We start from the raw sequence: 15,668 nt of genomic DNA on the forward strand, positions 1-15,668 counted from the left end.
CTTGCCATGCGGAGAAGAAGTTGATCGCCTACTTCATAGACAGGCACGGGTTCATGCCGCAAGACAGAGAGCAGACCAGGATTTGGAAGACTCAATCCGTGAAGTGGAAGACTTTCTTGCAGACGGAAAGCACTCGTCCGTAGCCTGGGAAAAGGCGTGTGATCTGGAAGAAGGAAAGTAGAATTTGACTCCCAGCTCTTCGACGCAGATCATCGATTACTGGGCGATTCTGACGATGAGCAAATGGTCAAGAGACTGAAATCTGAGATGCATGCGATCGATGAAGAACTGTTATGGTAAGCCTTGAGTTGGACGCTAGCGTGGCTGCGATGAGAGCACAGGAAAGGGGCAGTCTTATTGATCAGCAACGAGATCTGCGAACTGTGATATGTTCAAGAGAAAGGAGAATACCTGTTTCCAGTTGAATATCGAAATGCGCCGGTGCACCTAATTTAGTATATTTCGGCATGAGAATTACGCCATGCATTCTAAAAAGTATTGCACGACGTTAGAAACGAAACACAACGCAGGTGGTTTTGGCGAGGCGGAGATCATACAAGGTTATTCCGTACTCCATGGGTGATTCAGCCTTCCGGCCCTGTTCACCACTAGTGCAGCCTTGCTCGAGGATCGCGGCTAGGATAGTACCTCGACTTAACCATTCCCATATTTTATACATGGTCTCGTCTCCGCATCAAGTTGACCAGGACCGCTACCAGCATGATCGCATCCTGACTGCCGCATTTGGGTACAATCAATTACGTATCAAGTCATCACTAGGGAGCCGAAGGATTCAACCTTGCGAATTGACGGTCGATCTTTATATGGACGTTCCAATAGACTGGGGTGACCGCACATCGTGCATCCTGCATACGAGGCTGCGCCTCCGTCAGCTCAGCTCGCCCATGATATATGATTTGGCTCGGGGAATTCGCTTTAGAGGGTAGCATGTCGTATTTCCAATAATTTTAAGAGCAAGAAGTCGGGTTATGTTCGCATCTTTCTTTTGTTCAATCCCATAACGAATTCACGATGTCTTTTCCAGAGGAGGGTTCAGGGAGCGTGGCTACTAATCCTACAGGTGCGCTGGCCGAGGAGTCGGACCCTCGATCGAGTGACCTCGGCACGGATCCGAACGATGGCTCTGGTTCTGGCGCTGGATCACTGTCTGAATCCATCCCTTCGGACTGCCTGGGTCTTGGATCTCCCAGCGCCGTTTGTGAATGCCAACGGGGCAGCTGGTCTGAAGATAGAGCATCCGCGCGGGAGTTTTGCAGCTGCCCAAGCGGCACGAAGTCGAATGGCGATCCCGCGATGCCACTCTGCATATCTTCCGCCATCCCATCATCGACAGCGGCCAGAAGCTTATCTACTGAATCTCCCAGCTCTGCCAGCGTGACCAGCGCTCTCCCATCGGCTGCCCTGGCCAGTGGGTCACCGATAAATGTTAGCAGAAGTGGACTCGCCCCCGGTCCGGTAGCGGGCATCGCCGTTGGATCTGCCGTCGCCGGAGCCGTGATCGCGAGCCTGATCTTGTTCTTCGCCTGCGTCCGAGGACGATCCAAGAAAGGAAGTGGCTACGGTAGCAAAGTTCGCTACTCCGACATTCCTGAAGAGAAGGACGGGCACCTTAACGGAGCGTCCAAAACCCCCACTGTTTCCGTCGTCGAAACCCATCTCCCCCAACCGGCAGCCGACGACGTGATCTTTGGCGAATTCGGCAACCTTCGGGACCGCATTGTGAACCATGTCCAGGCCTATTACCACACCGCCGAAGTCGACGACGACATGATCGGGACCGCTGCTCTCCACGGCATATCGAATATCACAAAGATCCCGGCATCGACTTTACGAGCGCTGCTGCTGGACCCGAGCACGAGACCGCATGCGCTTCGGACGTATATCGGCTGCCTAGTCCTCTCCCGGGCGACGCCCGAAGCGGACGCGAAGGTGTCCTTACTCCCACCAGAAATCGCGGGCTGCCTCCCCGCCATAGCCGCGCAGTCTAGTCCAGGTCCGTCGTCGTGATCCCGCGCTCGTATGCAACGTAACCGCTAACGTGGAAATAGTCCAAATGGCCCTGTTCAGTAAGTGGAAAGCCATCTCCGGCGTGCTCCTGCAGTCGCGGTATGACCCGAACGTCATCGTCGATGACGACACGCGCAATCCTAGCATTCGCCGGGCGCTGGGGGAGGCCGAGCTCGTCCTTCAGCCGTTCGCGGCGAATCTGACGGATGAGCGAGAGCGGAACTTGGAGGAAATCATGCGCGGGGGCGCTCGCTTCGGATTCATACTCTTCGGCCAACCGTCCAGCTGGCGGTTTCAATGGGATGGAGCGGTGGATGGGTTGGCGGTCTTTCCGCGTCTCCTTCAGTTAACGAATGACGATGGACAGGCCGTGCAGTCGCCGAGAGTGTTTGGCGAAATGGAGGTGGTACAAGGAGCTCACGTTGTATCAAGCTGATTTGAGGCTCTGCGGATCCCGTCACACAGCATGATTCGTGCCAGGACGATCAAAGCAGTTGTCCTGTAGTCCAGACGACCTACTGCTAGGCCATTTCATCCTAGTGGCATTGATTAACAAGATCATATAATATATGAATATGCGTGAACTCACAATTGTCCGTTTAGCCAACATGCTTTTGTTAAGAGTCTGAGCCCTGGATGAGTCAGATGAATTTCCCTGGCGACACTCCAGCCCACCACCAACAATCAAGTCTGGACCTCCGACAAAGTAAAAACTATTCGCTTGTATTTCGCTAATCGCGTCTATCGTTAATTTACAATCCGTGTCGAAGCCTGTAAGCACCGAAGCCAAGTCAAAGCTGCCTATCCAGTATCCATATATCAGAAAGACAGACCCCGCGGTCCCTCTAATATTGGTACAAACGGACCCCGTCGAACGTGCCGAGACACAAATTCCCAGCGCAACGGATTCATCCAAAGGGATATTATGTGTCAAACTGTCGTTTCAACAAGAATCGAAGTCTTTGCACCGTACGCCCCGTTCCATTTGAATGCAAGTCATGTCGTGGTTCCGCTTTCAACCCCCCTCCTGCGCCGCTCGCGCAGCGTCCTCGGCTTCCTTGACGGCGATCCGCTTCTGCTGCTCCTCCTCCGATAGGGCCTCGAACTCCGCGAGGTCCGCGTCCCATTTCTGCACGCACTCCATATTCCAGTTACAGGCTTCCACTTCGCCGAACATCGGATGGCTGTACCGGTGGTGGTTCGACGGCCAGCCCGACGCGTGATAATGGTGCTTGACCAGTGCGATCTTGCCATCGTGATTGCCGGAATCGGAATGGCCTTGGCCGGCGGCGAAGGCCTCGACGGTTAGAACGAGGATTCCGCCCACGGACTTCGATTCCCGCAGGTTGGTGAAGGTGTGCCAATTGACCTCATGGCCTTCCCTTTTTGACATCTCCGCCAAGATCACGTTGGTAAACGCGGACGGGCCGGTGCCACTGATGACCTGGTCAAAGTCCAGCTCGATGTCGGAGATGGGCTTGTTTTGCTCGCGGGCCACGCCGTCCAGCCAGATGATGATGTTGTTGATCAGCTGTAGCATCACCGGAAGCTTGGGTTTGCAGATGAACGTCCACTGGCAGAACGACTGGGATTTCGGCCCAAGGATGGTGTGGTTGGAGAATTCAGGTTCGTCGATCTCGACTCCGACGATCATGTCGATGGACTTCTCGTTGTAGCGCTCGGGAATGAAGAAGTCCAGCGGCTTGAGAGCCTCCACGTCGATGTCGGTCCAGACGCCTCCTTCGGCGTACATAATCAGGTAGCGGAGGAGGTCGGCTTTGATGATTTTCGCGGTGAGGTGGCGGTAGACGTAGACGATATCCGGTCGATTGAAGCCCTCGGGGCCAAAGTAAGTCTCGACATATTGCATATCATTCTGGTCGGTCAAGACTTCGTATCGATACCTCGGATTCTTCCCAACCCACGACCGGGCGAGGTTCAGGTCCCTCTCCTCAAAGTTGAGAGGGTCAACTTTCCAGGACTGCCATATTTTCCTTGGAAAATGCCCGCCTGTGACTGAGGACCGATAGGCGAAGCGGCCCAGGTTCCCCGTGTTTAACAAGAAAATCGAGAGGATGATGCACGCGATAAGGACAGGTATCCGATTGCGAGAGCGAAACGGGAAGTAACTCCCGAAATGCTGCACCGGCGCGTGCATTTTCTTCTCGGAAAGATTTGAGAACCGCATCAGCTCTCCGGAATTAAACGAGTGAAAAGACCATGGAGTCATAGGAGAAACAGGCGACGAAATCAACGAAGGGAGAGTCCAAACGTTGGGAAGGATCGTAACACTTTTTTCGAGATCGGGACGCGCAACTTCGCAAACGACAAAATGCTGGGCACCCCAGGCGGGGATATATGTGGATGGCGATTAGGGAGTTAGTATGAAACCTTGCAAGGAGCGCCGAGGCCACAGGGAGGGAAATTAATTTCTACGCATGGAGGAATGGAGAATGGGCGCGATGGAGGGTTCGGTGAAGAACCCGATGCACGCTTGCACAGTTACATTCGTGATTTTTGTTGCCACGGACCGGGGCCGATACGGACGATGCTGGTCGGGGGGTCTAGTCGGCGAACGGATTTCCGATCTAACGCTTGCGGTTGGGATCCGCATGGCCAGTGGTGAGTGAAGCATTTAGATTCATGACGGCAAAGAGATAGCGCGTGGATCAGGACTCGATTCGGCGATTGGTGTTAAAGGGTACGGCTGGTATCCCTGTTGCATCCCTGAGTGCTAAGGTCCTTGATCGATATTTGTGTCGTGCAAAAGGTTTGGACGTTGGAATTGCGATGTGAGCGTGAACCAATCCCACGGGAATCAAGTCAACGGCCAAACCGATCAGGGGCCATTGAATAGCAGCTGTTGTTGGAGGAGTAGTGGTTGTTACTCCTGGCGAAGGGTACCACTTGACGAATGGGGTGTACACTATCCCGCGTAACAGAAACATTGGTCGGGCATCAATAAGGATGAGCGGGTGACCCGGCCGGTGCAATTAAGACGCAATTGTTCTGGAAGCCCAGGTTGATAGCGTGGTTGGACAGTTTCCCGGTTCCTACGGGAGCCCCCTAGAGCCTGGACTCGCCCTAGGGGAACTGTGAGTAGGGGGTTACAGCGTCTTCGGACAGCTGTACGCAGTACAGGACATTTGTACTTGTGTGCTCCCTACGACTGGCTACTTCGCGCCTTTCAGATGTTAGGCAAGGGAAAAAGTGGGCTTCTTGAGGCGAATTCAGGGGAAGCGAGGATCATCCCCGTTCACGTCCCTTACTATCCCTTCATATCAGCAACGGCGCGGGGAAAAGGGGGTCAACACCGGTTCCCCATTGGTGAAGACTACCAGCCGGCCTCGGTGAAGGCGTCGCCTCCAGTAGATTAATTACAATTTCGCACCATACCATGTGAAAAGCCACCTATTAGTATTAAGGCACAGCGACAGAGTGCCGCCGACTATAGACAGACGGTGCCAAAGCCTGCCCTTCGCCCGGATGCCCCAGCACCGAACTCCCCCATTTGTGAATCGCCCCGATTTTCTCATGCGGAATGCTGAATCTGAAGCATGCCATTGAAGTTAGACGTCCGTGACGCATTAATCCATCGGTGCTAACTGCTAACGGCCTAAGCGTGCTAACACCTAAGGTATGTCTCGAATTCCCTGGGGTGTCAGATAATTCTCAGCCCACACCGTGGCTATCGCCGAGTGTTTGCGGCCATCTGTCTTCGTCGGACCTTTGACTTCAGGAGTTCAAGTTGGAAATTCTCTCTCCTTCACTTCTATGCCATTCTTTTCGTGATTTTTTGGAGGGTCTGTACATGTCGAGCTCCATCGACACCGATGAATGATCACTGAACCGTCTTTCGACTCCGTTCCGTGCGAATACCTCCTGGATGCCTGCCCAAGACGGTATACTGGAGAAAGGATACTTGGGGGATCTCAATCCAGACCTAGCCCGCTCCGCTCCCTCTCGATTATTCAAATGGTTGCTCCATTTGGCACGACCGTCCTTTACGGTCCACCCCAATGGCAATGGTCATAACAACAAGTTAGGACGGACCGCATATCTAGATGGTCTGCGAGGGTTTGCCGCGTTCATCGTCTACTGGCACCATCACAACCTCTGGGCGCGCGGCATCGCCAGCGGAGTCTTCGAGAATGGCTACGGCTACATGGGCAAACATTACTTTGTCGCGCTCCCCTTCGTCCGGAACTTCTTCTCCGGCGGACATTTCGCCGTCTCGATCTTCTTCGTGATTTCCGGCTACGTCCTGTCCGCCAAACCCGTCGCCCTGATCCAAGCTGGCGACCACGTCAAGCTCGGCGACAACCTCGCTTCGGCGCTGTTCCGCCGCTGGATCCGCCTGTACATCCCGCTCATCGCCACCACGATCCTCTACGTCTTCTGGTTCCACACCTTCGGCCTGGGCGTGATCGCCAAGAAGAAGGACACCATCGGCGCGGAGCTGTGGGAATGGTATGCCGAGTTCAAGAACTTCAGCTTCGTCTACCGCACGAGCGGCGAGCCGTGGTTCACGTACAATTTCCACACCTGGTCGATCCCCGTCGAGTTCAAAGGGTCCGTCATCATCTACACCTGCCTGCTGGCGTTCTCCAGGGGGACGCGGAACGCGCGATTGCTCCTCACTATCGGCATGATCGTGTATTTCATGTACATCGTCGACGGCGCCCATTATTCCATGTTCCTCGCCGGCATGCTCCTCGCCGAAATCGACACCCTTGCCATGAACGACAACCTTCCGCACTTCTTCAAAGCCTTTGAAGCGTCGAAGCAATACATTTTCTACGGCTTCTTCATCGTGGCCATGTACCTCGGCGGCGTCCCGTCCATCGACCAGGACACGAGAAACCTCGCCAAGTCGCCCGGCTGGTACTACCTCTCCTTCCTGAAACCGCAGGCGATCTTCGACTACAAATGGTTCTACCTCTTCTGGGCCGCCGTGTTCATGGTCTCCTGCATCCCGCGCATCCCTCTGCTCCGCCGCTTCTTCGAGACGCGCTTCAACCTGTACCTGGGCCGCATCTCGTTCGCGTTATACCTCGTCCACGGCCCGGTGCTCTGGATCGTCGGCGACCGGATGTACGCCGCCGTGGGATGGTATCGGGAGGACAACATGCTGCACACGCCCAAATGGGTCAACGCGTTCCCGATCCCGCGCATCGGGCCGTTAGGGCTGGAGACGGACTTCTGGCCGTGTCATCTGGTTCTGCTGCCGCTGACGCTCTGGCTGGCGGAGGTCGTCACGCGGATGTTCGACGAGCCGAGCGTCAAGTTTGCGCGGTGGATATATACGTCGACGCTGGAGGAGGAGAATAAACGGTAGACTCGGAGTGGGGGACAAAAGGGCTAACTTGTATAGACGAATCCTAAAGTAATGGATTTGCATTTACGTTTGGCGTTTGGATTGTATACTGGTGTAGTTCTAGCCGAAGCAATGCATTTTTATCGATAGCTTTAGCCTATGCCGTCACGATCAAGGGATATGTCTGTCCACCAGTGATGAGGGTGCCGAGCCATGTGAGGTTCCATTTCGAAGTTGTGAATACGGTCCCATCATGCCTTGGGAACTAAGTATTAGTTTTAGTTGCCTATCCCCATTCCGGTTCCTTCTGCCGGTATTTAGGGGAGAAATATTAACGATCCGATCAGCCATGATTCCATGAATGAGGCTCCATCTATTGGCCCCACATGATCTAGTCCATATATTGCACACGATCGGCGGCCCGGCGCTCCTGTAACATCACGGCAGAAAATTAAGGACTCTGAAACGTAAGGCTGCATGAAACAACGGTGCTGGCTTGAAATAATGCTGAAACAAAGTGTGATCAGGTGCATTGTCGGCTCCAGGAATGCGGGTTTTCGGGATCGGCGTGGGATGGATAAAGTTTAGGTATCCACCGGGATTTGGATGTAAGGTGAAATGATCTATCAGGTTATTCAAGTCTTGGGCCTGATAGGAATAAGGGTTCAAATGTACGCGAAAGAAAGAGGGTAGCACCTACATAGTACTTACTTGTAGCAGTTACTCTTCCTCAACCGACTGTATGTACCATGCCATGTTAAAGCTGACAATACGAACGGCGCTCTGCGACGACGCTATGCGACGACGCGCGGAGAGTTGAATGAAGAGGTGTCAGATTTCGCAGCATCTGCTACAGACCAGCAGACATAATTCCTGCAATCCGAAGGGTGGATTACCTTGAGGGACAACAATATTAATGGCTGCGTGGCGGAAAGATAGCTCAGGAGACTGATATTGGATGAGGATATGGTATTAGACAAGAGTTGAAAAGATCCGTGCATGCTATGGTACAACTCTGTGCCATCCCTCCAATCATTGACCTGGCCGTTTCCGTCAAATATTATACAGATGATGGTTTCAATGGGCTCTGGGGAAAACGCCTGCGCCACTGTATGCGTACATGCGGGTATCGACAAGACCCGGAGCGAACTTGACCTCCCCCACGACTCTCCATGAAGCGGGAGCGGAGCGAGACGAACTGCATGGTAATTCTAGACAAACACTTCACCATAGTCCACCATGTTCGGTGACCATTTAAAGCCTTCTCCGGCATGTTCCGTTTCACTCGGCAGCGTGACTTCCAGCGGGCTGTAAAGATACCACGACTTAAGCGCTGCCGCCGCCGCTCGTACTCGTGCCTCCATAAGACTCGCCCCAGCCGCTTCTCCCAACTTGTCTTTCCCGGAGTACACGCCCACCACGTACACCGGATGCCGGCTCAGTCGACCGGTCTCCGAGATGAGTCTCGCCACCGGCGCTTCGAAGCCTTCTCGGCCGCAGAGAATCGCCAGTTCCCGTTGTGGGTGCCGGAACTGGAAGAGGGACGCGACGTCGAGTCTTCGCGAGAGGAAGTGCGCTTGGAAGAAGCGCTTGGTGGCGATGGGACCGCAGTGGAGGTACAGAGCACCGATGAGTGCCCTGACGAACGATTTGTAGGCGTCCTCGACAGGTATACCAACAGGTTCGGCCTCGGCGCCAGTCGCGTGGTCTTCCGCATTTGATATCGTTTCTCTTGGCACGTCTTTGGGGAACTTGAAGTTCGTGTTCGAGAAAGGGGTTGTCACCCCTTTATGGAGGTCGCCGAACTGGTCGTCGTATAGCACTCGCGAACTCAGCGTCCGCCTCCGATTGCCCCAAGCTTCCTCCGGCGACGCGACCTCCTCGCCCGAGGCGAGCTTCAAGTGCTGCAAGAGCCCCGGGTCGACCTCACCGCCGGGATGCGCGGCGGTCTCCACACCCCATTCCTTGGCGATCGTCGCGAGGGCGGTCGATCCAACATACGCGGACTGCGCGGCGAATAGGATCGCGATGGGTATCCGCGGATAGTGGCAGAGGAGGTATTCGGAGGTGTAGTATCCGAGGAGGTCGGAGCCGAGGGTTTCGAGGGCGGCGTTGTTGAACTGCGGGTTCGGATCGGCGGAGGGGGTGACGAGGGCGCGGGCGAGGGTTTGGATGGGGAAGCGGGAGGGGAGAGAGAGTCGGGCGTGGAGGGCGGACAGTTTCGGAGAGGACAGCGAGCGCTGGACCAGTGGTGACGGGAGTTCCTCGTCCTTCCAACGCCGCGTCCGGGGACGGTCTATCGGTTGTCCATCCTCGAAGGACGGATGGGGATTGCTGGCACTTTCCTGCGCAGCGTATGCCGAGTATCTACGGCATTGAGGGAGGGAGAAAGGTGTTGGGGGGTGGGATCGAAGGAAGTGAGGATGCGCTCGTGACGGAGAACGCAGGTATAGAGGAACCTGCGTTCGTAACCGGATGGGCTTCATGAACAAATCGGGAGGGCCAACACCATCTGCTCTATATCCTGTCAGCGGCCGGGAAGCAATAGAGAACGAGATTCCGAGAACGTGGGCTAGAAAGAATCAGTGAAGTGGTTGAATGTTTGGAAAGTTCGACGTCGAAAAGTCGAGAAGAGAGAATGTCCCAAAGCGGTTTAGTCGCATACGATTGCTCGGCGGCTCAACTCCAACGTCAAGGAAGTCCACTATCATCGCAATTGAAGCTATCTTTGCGAGCAATTCCCAACACCTCTCTCCTTATACCGATTATTTCCGGGTCCTTTCACAATGGGAGGAAGTGATCCAAAGCCACATGCTCCGGCGAGCGCCCATCCACATGCCAACAACATTGGCGGGGGTCATCATGGAATGATCAGGTATGTCGACCATCGATTCATGTCCTCCGTACACCATTGCTGATCCATTGACAGATATCCCAAACACGTCTGGTCCCCTACCGGTGGATGGTACTCCCAGCCTGCCAACTGGAAGGCCAACACGGCCATCGTCCTCGCCGTCAGCTCCATCATCATCGCCTTCACCTGGAAACTCAGCGCCGAGCGAGAAGTGCGCTACAAAATGCCCGACCCGGATCGGTTTTATCCGAGCAGATAGTAAGAGATGCGCAAGAGGAGCGTTGGAGCACCGGCTAACATGCGTCGTCTAGCTGGAGCAAGCAGATTATCGAACACGAGAAGAAAACGAAACTACACAAGGAGCAGAAGGAGGCCGCGGACAGCCGATAGAGTTGAGGGATATGAAAGCATTGTTTTGGAGATCATGGCGCGACCAGCATCTTGTGACGATGCGTCCGAACTGGTGTACTATTAGACCCCGAAGACCAAGGGTTCTGTGAATATATATCTTCGTTGTTGCAGGCCCGGACATGCCACGATGTGGATGGAGGAATAGATCAAGCGGACTCGAGATAGCCAGTACCCGCCAACAATTCGAAGGACGGCCGTATGCAGCATACTGATTCTAAATGGGCCTGTTGAATCCAATTGGGACTGTGATGTGCCGTGATGTGTTCACAGCGAGATAATAATCAGCTCCCCCGGCATGACCAGATGGAATCGCTAATTTTCTTCAATAGCTACCTTCATGTACCATGCCATGTATACAACTGAACTATTGTGTAGGAATGATATTTATTGATTGGTTCTGTACATGTCTAGTTGCTATTTACAATCAATGACGCGCCGCTGAAGTTAGACGTTGGTCGATCGTCCTACTACGCGGCACCGACTTGAGACCTAAATAGGTACGCAGCAGATGCCCGCTCTTGAGGCAGGCTTCTCGTCTGCTTGTCATATTCTTTGGGACGACGGCTAGGGTTCGGTGCTGGACCTGGATAAACAACTTTCTAAGGTCGAAGTTCAGGTGGTAGACCTCGCGGCGCAGACCCCATCTCGTAGAGCCCATGAAGTCACTCTCATATGTTAGACGGATTTGTCCGCCTGACTTCGCCATGGAGGTTCCCAGTAGTCCTCCTACGATGTTCCCTTCGATCGTCTTAGGACAGGAGCGCCATCCAATCGCAGTACGACGATCATCGCGGACAGCGTCAAGGCGACTAACTCATAAGTACTCTTCCGGCACAACCATTGCCGTTGGAGTTTCTCGGATCTTCGACTGCGACTTGGCATGGATACTCTCAACCGGACCAAATCGAACAAACGGCCAAACGATGTACGACGCCTTCCCATGAATCAAGGCTTTCGATATCTGGGGCGCATTAGCATCTCGCACATCGGGGACATAGATATACGCACGGGTCCGTAGTCATTACTATCCTTGGTATCCCGCTCATTATCCCCCTCAACCCAGACATGATTAAACGGAACCACCTCCTCCCGCAACGGATATTTGTCGCTCCTAGGAACCACCGTATCGCCTGCCACGGCCACCACTCGCTTGACCCCGATCTTTTCCGGATCGTGGGGCGTCCAGAACGCAATCACGTCGCCACGCTTCAGATCGTGCGCGGCGCCCCATTTGGTGAAGACGACGCGGTCTTTGCGGCCCGTCGCGTGGTAGTCGGGGCTCAGCGCCGGGTGCATGGAGCTGCCCTCGATGGCGAGCGGGCTGGCGAGTTTTTCATTGATCAGGATGCCCGTGGCGAAGGCTAGGCCGGCGCGGTAGGGGAAGCGGGCATATTGGCGGAGGGTCTGCATCTTCGAGGTCGGGCTCAATAGACAATATAAAACCTCGATCCTGATGGCCTAGTGTCACCTCTAGCCCTGCATGGCAGATTCCCAACCCCTTGCCCTTCGCACAAAACAAAGGGGATGCTCGCAGGCCTTCGAGCAATTCAACCTTCAAATTCCGGAAAAGAGAGAGATATGAAACGGATCAATTGGTTGCCAACGAAACAGGGAACGGATTACGGATAGATGAACACTGGCTAGAACCGCAGATCCGCGATGGGAGCTCCGATAAAGGCTGATATGATCCCGGGGGTGTCCATTGTCCAATGGAATTGCCATGCGATCAATTTTATCTTTTATCACCATTCCTCTCATTCCCCATCCAGCATCCGAGTGTGAATATCAATTCAAAATAATGAGTTCTACAACTTTCTTCTCTTTTCCACGTCAGCTCGTATAATTCTGTTTTTGGGTGTCTTTTGGTGATTAGCAGCATACTTCTAGTTTCCCACCCACCTCAACCAATCTGCTGCGCCGCTTACACGTCTGCCTATCAGCCCGGAGATAAAGTCTGTCCGGACCGCCGACGTCGACGGCTGGATCGGTGACGACTGTCCAACGAAGCCTACAGCATCGTGAGAATTTGCCTGGCCACATCAACGGAGGACACTTGATCATTCCGCCTGTAAACCCGGACCGCTGCCATTCATACGCGGTCCCCAGCCTCCATCATCTCTACATAAACCCCTCTGTGTCTCGAACTTTGCCGCAGCTCGCAAATGAGCTTGCGGCCTCACAAACTGTTCTCCCTCAACACAGTGGCAGGTTTTCTGCCGCGTCGTCCTGCTATTCCCCGATCGGGTTATCCGCGAACTCTCATAGGAGCCTTCGTTGGAGCCGTTGCTACTCTAGGTTACTTCAACGACGCATCGTCGCGGTCTTCGTCGCAGTTGTCGGACGGATCCGGTGCGAGCTATTCAATCATGACCACAGCAGAGGCAGAAGGGTCGGGAAGGGGGCGATCACAGCAGAGCCCGTTGGCGTCTCAAAGAGTAAATGAGGTAACTTCGGCTCCGACGGGAAGACCAGCCAGTCGGTTCGACCAATACTTTCCCCTCGGTTACAAAGAGGGCTTCAATCAATGGGTGGGTAATTCCTGAAGCACCATAGCGGTTTCAAGAAACTGAGTAAAATCTAGTGGACAGGCTTGGCTCCCGCGCGCACCGAACATCGAGTCCTTTCCTATATCCCGCATCTGCAGAAACCTCCGACGCATACCCACACCGGCACCGAGCCGCTCTCGGACGAATCAGCCGCATCGTCGATATCCGAGGACGCATCCGACCGAGCGACGCCGGTGGTGTCAGCCGATGATCCCTTTGGGCCCCGGCGATGGCAGTCCACGCTGGTCAAGCTCAGCGGAAAGCAACGCGCATTGAACGAGTTCTCCGTGGAGCGCATCGGGGAGGAAGTGGAGAACAACGTGGTCATCCTCCATGGCTACGGCGCGGGTCTCGGGTTCTTCTACAAGAACTTCGAGGCGCTGAGTCGCGCGCCCGGATGGCGGCTGTACGCGTTGGACATGCTCGGCATGGGCCGGAGTAGTCGACCGCCCTTCCGCATCCACGCCAAAGACAAAGAAGACAAGATCCGCGAGGCGGAGAGCTGGTTCATCGACGCGCTGGAGGAGTGGCGGATCCAGAAGAAGATCGACAAGTTCACGCTCCTGGGCCACAGTCTCGGCGGCTATATGGCGGTGGCCTACGCGATCAAATACCCTGGCCGCCTCAACAAGCTCATCCTCGCCTCCCCCGTCGGCATCCCCGAGGACCCCTACGCCGTCGCCGCCGACCTCCCGGAACCCGGCGATTCTGCCCTCGCCAGCGAGTTCACCCAAGACCAAGAAGAGGTCGTCAACCCCCCCAGCCGCGCCCGTACCCCCGCCCGGAAAGCCACCTCCCCTCCCACCCAACCCCCCCGCCGCCCCATCCCCAAATGGCTCACCTACCTCTGGGACGCCAACATCTCTCCCTTCAGCGTCGTCCGCTGGGCCGGTCCCCTCGGCCCGCGCCTCGTCTCCGGCTGGACCTCCCGCCGCTTCTCCCACCTCCCTGAGGACGAGGCCCTAGCCCTCCACGACTACTCCTACAGCCTGTTCCGCCAGCGCGGCAGCGGCGAGTATGCCCTGGCCTACGTGCTCGCACCCGGCGCGTTCGCGCGCAGCCCGCTGATTCGCCGGATCGACCAGGTCGGGCGGATGCCGCTGGCGGGCGACGCGGAGGAGGGGGGGTCGCGGGAGCAGGGCGTCCCGGTGGTGTTGATGTACGGGGATAACGACTGGATGGACGTGCGTGGCGGGTTTGCGGCGCAGGACAAGCTGCAGGCGGCACGAGAGCGGGCGCTGCAGGGGAAGAGCTCGGAGGAGAGGAAGCGCGATCAGGGGGATGCGAAGGTGATGATTGTAAAGAATGCGGGGCATCATTTGTATTTGGACGGGGCGGAGGAGTTTAATGATATGGTCACCAAGGAGATGCGGGACGTGGAACGGCGACAGCGGCTGCTGAACGAGGGGGGGTCGAGGATGTGAAGGGCTTGCATCGGATCGGATCTAGACCTAGATACCACACCGTGACTAAATTTTGAATAGAGATATATACTTCAACGCACGCGCAAATCGCATCGATTGTGATTTACCAGAAGCAGCTGGATCACCGCGCTGAATCGCAGACGATGCAATGATCTCCTCTATCCGTGATATCTTCCGCAACAGAATGCACCACCCCCGCCTTCGCAGCGATCTAAATATCCCGCCGCTCAAAATCGAAGACCCTACCCCCTACTTCACATTCACATCCTTCCTCCCTAAAAACGCCGTCAAAATCCCCACGATCCGCTCCAGCGCGTCCAACCACTCCCTTAATAACGCATCCACCCTCGCCGCGTCATCCCCCAGCTTCGCGTAGAAGTCCGCCCGGTACGGACACGCGCCCATGGCGGCGCTGAAGATCGGCTTGACCAGGAAGCTGTGGTGCGGCTTCAGGGTGTCGGCGTAGGCGGCGCGGAAGGAGGCGGAGAGCTCCTCGGCGGGGACGGTGAGGTTGCGGCGGAGGGATTGGGCGGTGAAGTCGAGGCCGCTGGAGGAGGGGTTAGGTTGATACTTAATGAGGGTTGGAGGGGGAAGGGAGACGTACCGATTGAGCCAGAGGAGGCCTTCGGTGGCGGTCTTCTTCTTCTCCTTGAGCTCGTTGAGGACGAGGTCTTGGAGGGTGAGGGAGTTGCTGGGCGATGCGAGGAGGCGGTCGCGGAGTTTCTACGCCGGATAGGCGGGTGAGCTTCGTGGCGATATACGGTATACAGGGACCCCGTTACCTTGATGTTCCCGAGCATATCGCTCTTCACCGGCGTGAACGTCACTGACCCGAGCACGTCTGCCCCCGCGTCAGCCAGCTCTCATCGATCTCTCCCCGCTCCGCCACTCGGGGGTCATGCGCACCGAATAACGTCGTCAAACTCTCCGCAGCCTCCAGAAACTCAGACGTCGCAACAGCGTCGCCGTGCGCGCCGTCGATGGGCACGGCGGTGAAATTGCGCTTCAGCGTGTCGAAGAAGGTGCCGCCGGGGGGGTAGGGGGACGCCATGGCTGGGGATCGAAAGGACGAAAGGAACGAAACGAAG

The 15,668-nt window shown here is 55.6% G+C and overlaps 8 protein-coding genes across 8 annotated transcripts; 4 read left to right on the top strand and 4 right to left on the bottom strand.

Moving 5' to 3' along the window:
* The first annotated feature begins 712 nt into the window (after positions 1-712).
* P152DRAFT_459498 (uncharacterized protein) lies at positions 713-2,617 on the top strand. Its single transcript, XM_033679687.1, has 2 exons — positions 713-2,014; positions 2,070-2,617. Exons 1-2 carry the CDS (start codon positions 1,033-1,035, stop codon positions 2,462-2,464), a joined length of 1,377 nt encoding a protein of 458 aa, XP_033533180.1. The 5' UTR covers positions 713-1,032; the 3' UTR covers positions 2,465-2,617.
* Positions 2,618-3,043: 426 nt separating this feature from the next.
* Positions 3,044-4,186, bottom strand: P152DRAFT_399010 (uncharacterized protein; the record flags this gene model as incomplete). Its single annotated transcript, XM_033676497.1, has 1 exon — positions 3,044-4,186. The coding sequence occupies one exon, from the start codon at positions 4,184-4,186 to the stop codon at positions 3,044-3,046; it is 1,143 nt and encodes a 380-aa protein (XP_033533181.1).
* Positions 4,187-5,497: 1,311 nt separating this feature from the next.
* On the top strand, positions 5,498-7,682 carry P152DRAFT_459500 (uncharacterized protein). Its single transcript, XM_033679688.1, has one exon. The coding sequence runs from the start codon at positions 5,915-5,917 to the stop codon at positions 7,364-7,366; it is 1,452 nt and encodes a 483-aa protein (XP_033533182.1). The 5' UTR covers positions 5,498-5,914; the 3' UTR covers positions 7,367-7,682.
* A 459-nt stretch (positions 7,683-8,141) lies between these two features.
* On the bottom strand, positions 8,142-10,056 carry P152DRAFT_489307 (ribonuclease III; the record flags this gene model as incomplete). Its single annotated transcript, XM_033682137.1, has 2 exons — positions 8,142-9,917; positions 10,011-10,056. The coding sequence occupies 2 exons, from the start codon at positions 10,054-10,056 to the stop codon at positions 8,557-8,559; spliced, it is 1,407 nt and encodes a 468-aa protein (XP_033533183.1). The 3' UTR covers positions 8,142-8,556.
* A 31-nt stretch (positions 10,057-10,087) lies between these two features.
* Positions 10,088-10,974, top strand: P152DRAFT_459502 (uncharacterized protein). Its single transcript, XM_033679689.1, has 3 exons — positions 10,088-10,220; positions 10,275-10,457; positions 10,511-10,974. Exons 1-3 carry the CDS (start codon positions 10,132-10,134, stop codon positions 10,587-10,589), a joined length of 351 nt encoding a protein of 116 aa, XP_033533184.1. The 5' UTR covers positions 10,088-10,131; the 3' UTR covers positions 10,590-10,974.
* Positions 10,975-10,981: 7 nt separating this feature from the next.
* P152DRAFT_459503 (LexA/Signal peptidase) lies at positions 10,982-12,452 on the bottom strand. The gene is made up of 2 exons (XM_033679690.1): positions 11,619-12,452; positions 10,982-11,571 (listed from the first exon to the last, which is right to left on the bottom strand). Exons 1-2 carry the CDS (start codon positions 12,018-12,020, stop codon positions 11,425-11,427), a joined length of 549 nt encoding a protein of 182 aa, XP_033533185.1. The 5' UTR covers positions 12,021-12,452; the 3' UTR covers positions 10,982-11,424.
* A 524-nt stretch (positions 12,453-12,976) lies between these two features.
* On the top strand, positions 12,977-14,580 carry P152DRAFT_467163 (alpha/beta hydrolase; the record flags this gene model as incomplete). The annotated part of the gene is made up of 2 exons (XM_033680753.1): positions 12,977-13,138; positions 13,192-14,580. The coding sequence occupies 2 exons, from the start codon at positions 12,977-12,979 to the stop codon at positions 14,578-14,580; spliced, it is 1,551 nt and encodes a 516-aa protein (XP_033533186.1).
* A 249-nt stretch (positions 14,581-14,829) lies between these two features.
* P152DRAFT_450254 (glycolipid transfer protein) lies at positions 14,830-15,631 on the bottom strand (the record flags this gene model as incomplete). The annotated part of the gene is made up of 4 exons (XM_033678159.1): positions 14,830-15,127; positions 15,185-15,303; positions 15,363-15,421; positions 15,487-15,631. The coding sequence occupies 4 exons, from the start codon at positions 15,629-15,631 to the stop codon at positions 14,830-14,832; spliced, it is 621 nt and encodes a 206-aa protein (XP_033533187.1).
* Positions 15,632-15,668: the final 37 nt, after the last annotated feature.

The sequence above is a fragment of the Eremomyces bilateralis genome, assembly GCF_010015585.1.
Source record: "Eremomyces bilateralis CBS 781.70 unplaced genomic scaffold P152scaffold_13, whole genome shotgun sequence".
Taxonomy (NCBI): Eukaryota; Fungi; Ascomycota; class Dothideomycetes; order Eremomycetales; family Eremomycetaceae; genus Eremomyces; species Eremomyces bilateralis.

Bases quoted from the DNA above. Each gene is read 5' to 3' on its own strand.
- P152DRAFT_459498 (XM_033679687.1), top strand. From the start codon at position 1,033: ATGTCTTTTCCAGAGGAGGGTTCAGGGAGCGTGGCTACTAATCCTACA. The intron at 2,015-2,069 runs GTCCGTCGTCGT...ACGTGGAAATAG, and splicing joins AGCCGCGCAGTCTAGTCCAG to TCCAAATGGCCCTGTTCAGT.
- P152DRAFT_459500 (XM_033679688.1), top strand. From the start codon at position 5,915: ATGCCTGCCCAAGACGGTATACTGGAGAAAGGATACTTGGGGGATCTC.
- P152DRAFT_459502 (XM_033679689.1), top strand. From the start codon at position 10,132: ATGGGAGGAAGTGATCCAAAGCCACATGCTCCGGCGAGCGCCCATCCA. The intron at 10,221-10,274 runs GTATGTCGACCA...ATCCATTGACAG, and splicing joins GGTCATCATGGAATGATCAG to ATATCCCAAACACGTCTGGT. The intron at 10,458-10,510 runs GTAAGAGATGCG...TGCGTCGTCTAG, and splicing joins CGGTTTTATCCGAGCAGATA to CTGGAGCAAGCAGATTATCG.
- P152DRAFT_459503 (XM_033679690.1), bottom strand. From the start codon at position 12,020: ATGCAGACCCTCCGCCAATATGCCCGCTTCCCCTACCGCGCCGGCCTA. The intron at 11,572-11,618 runs GTGCGTATATCT...AATGCGCCCCAG, and splicing joins ATAGTAATGACTACGGACCC to ATATCGAAAGCCTTGATTCA.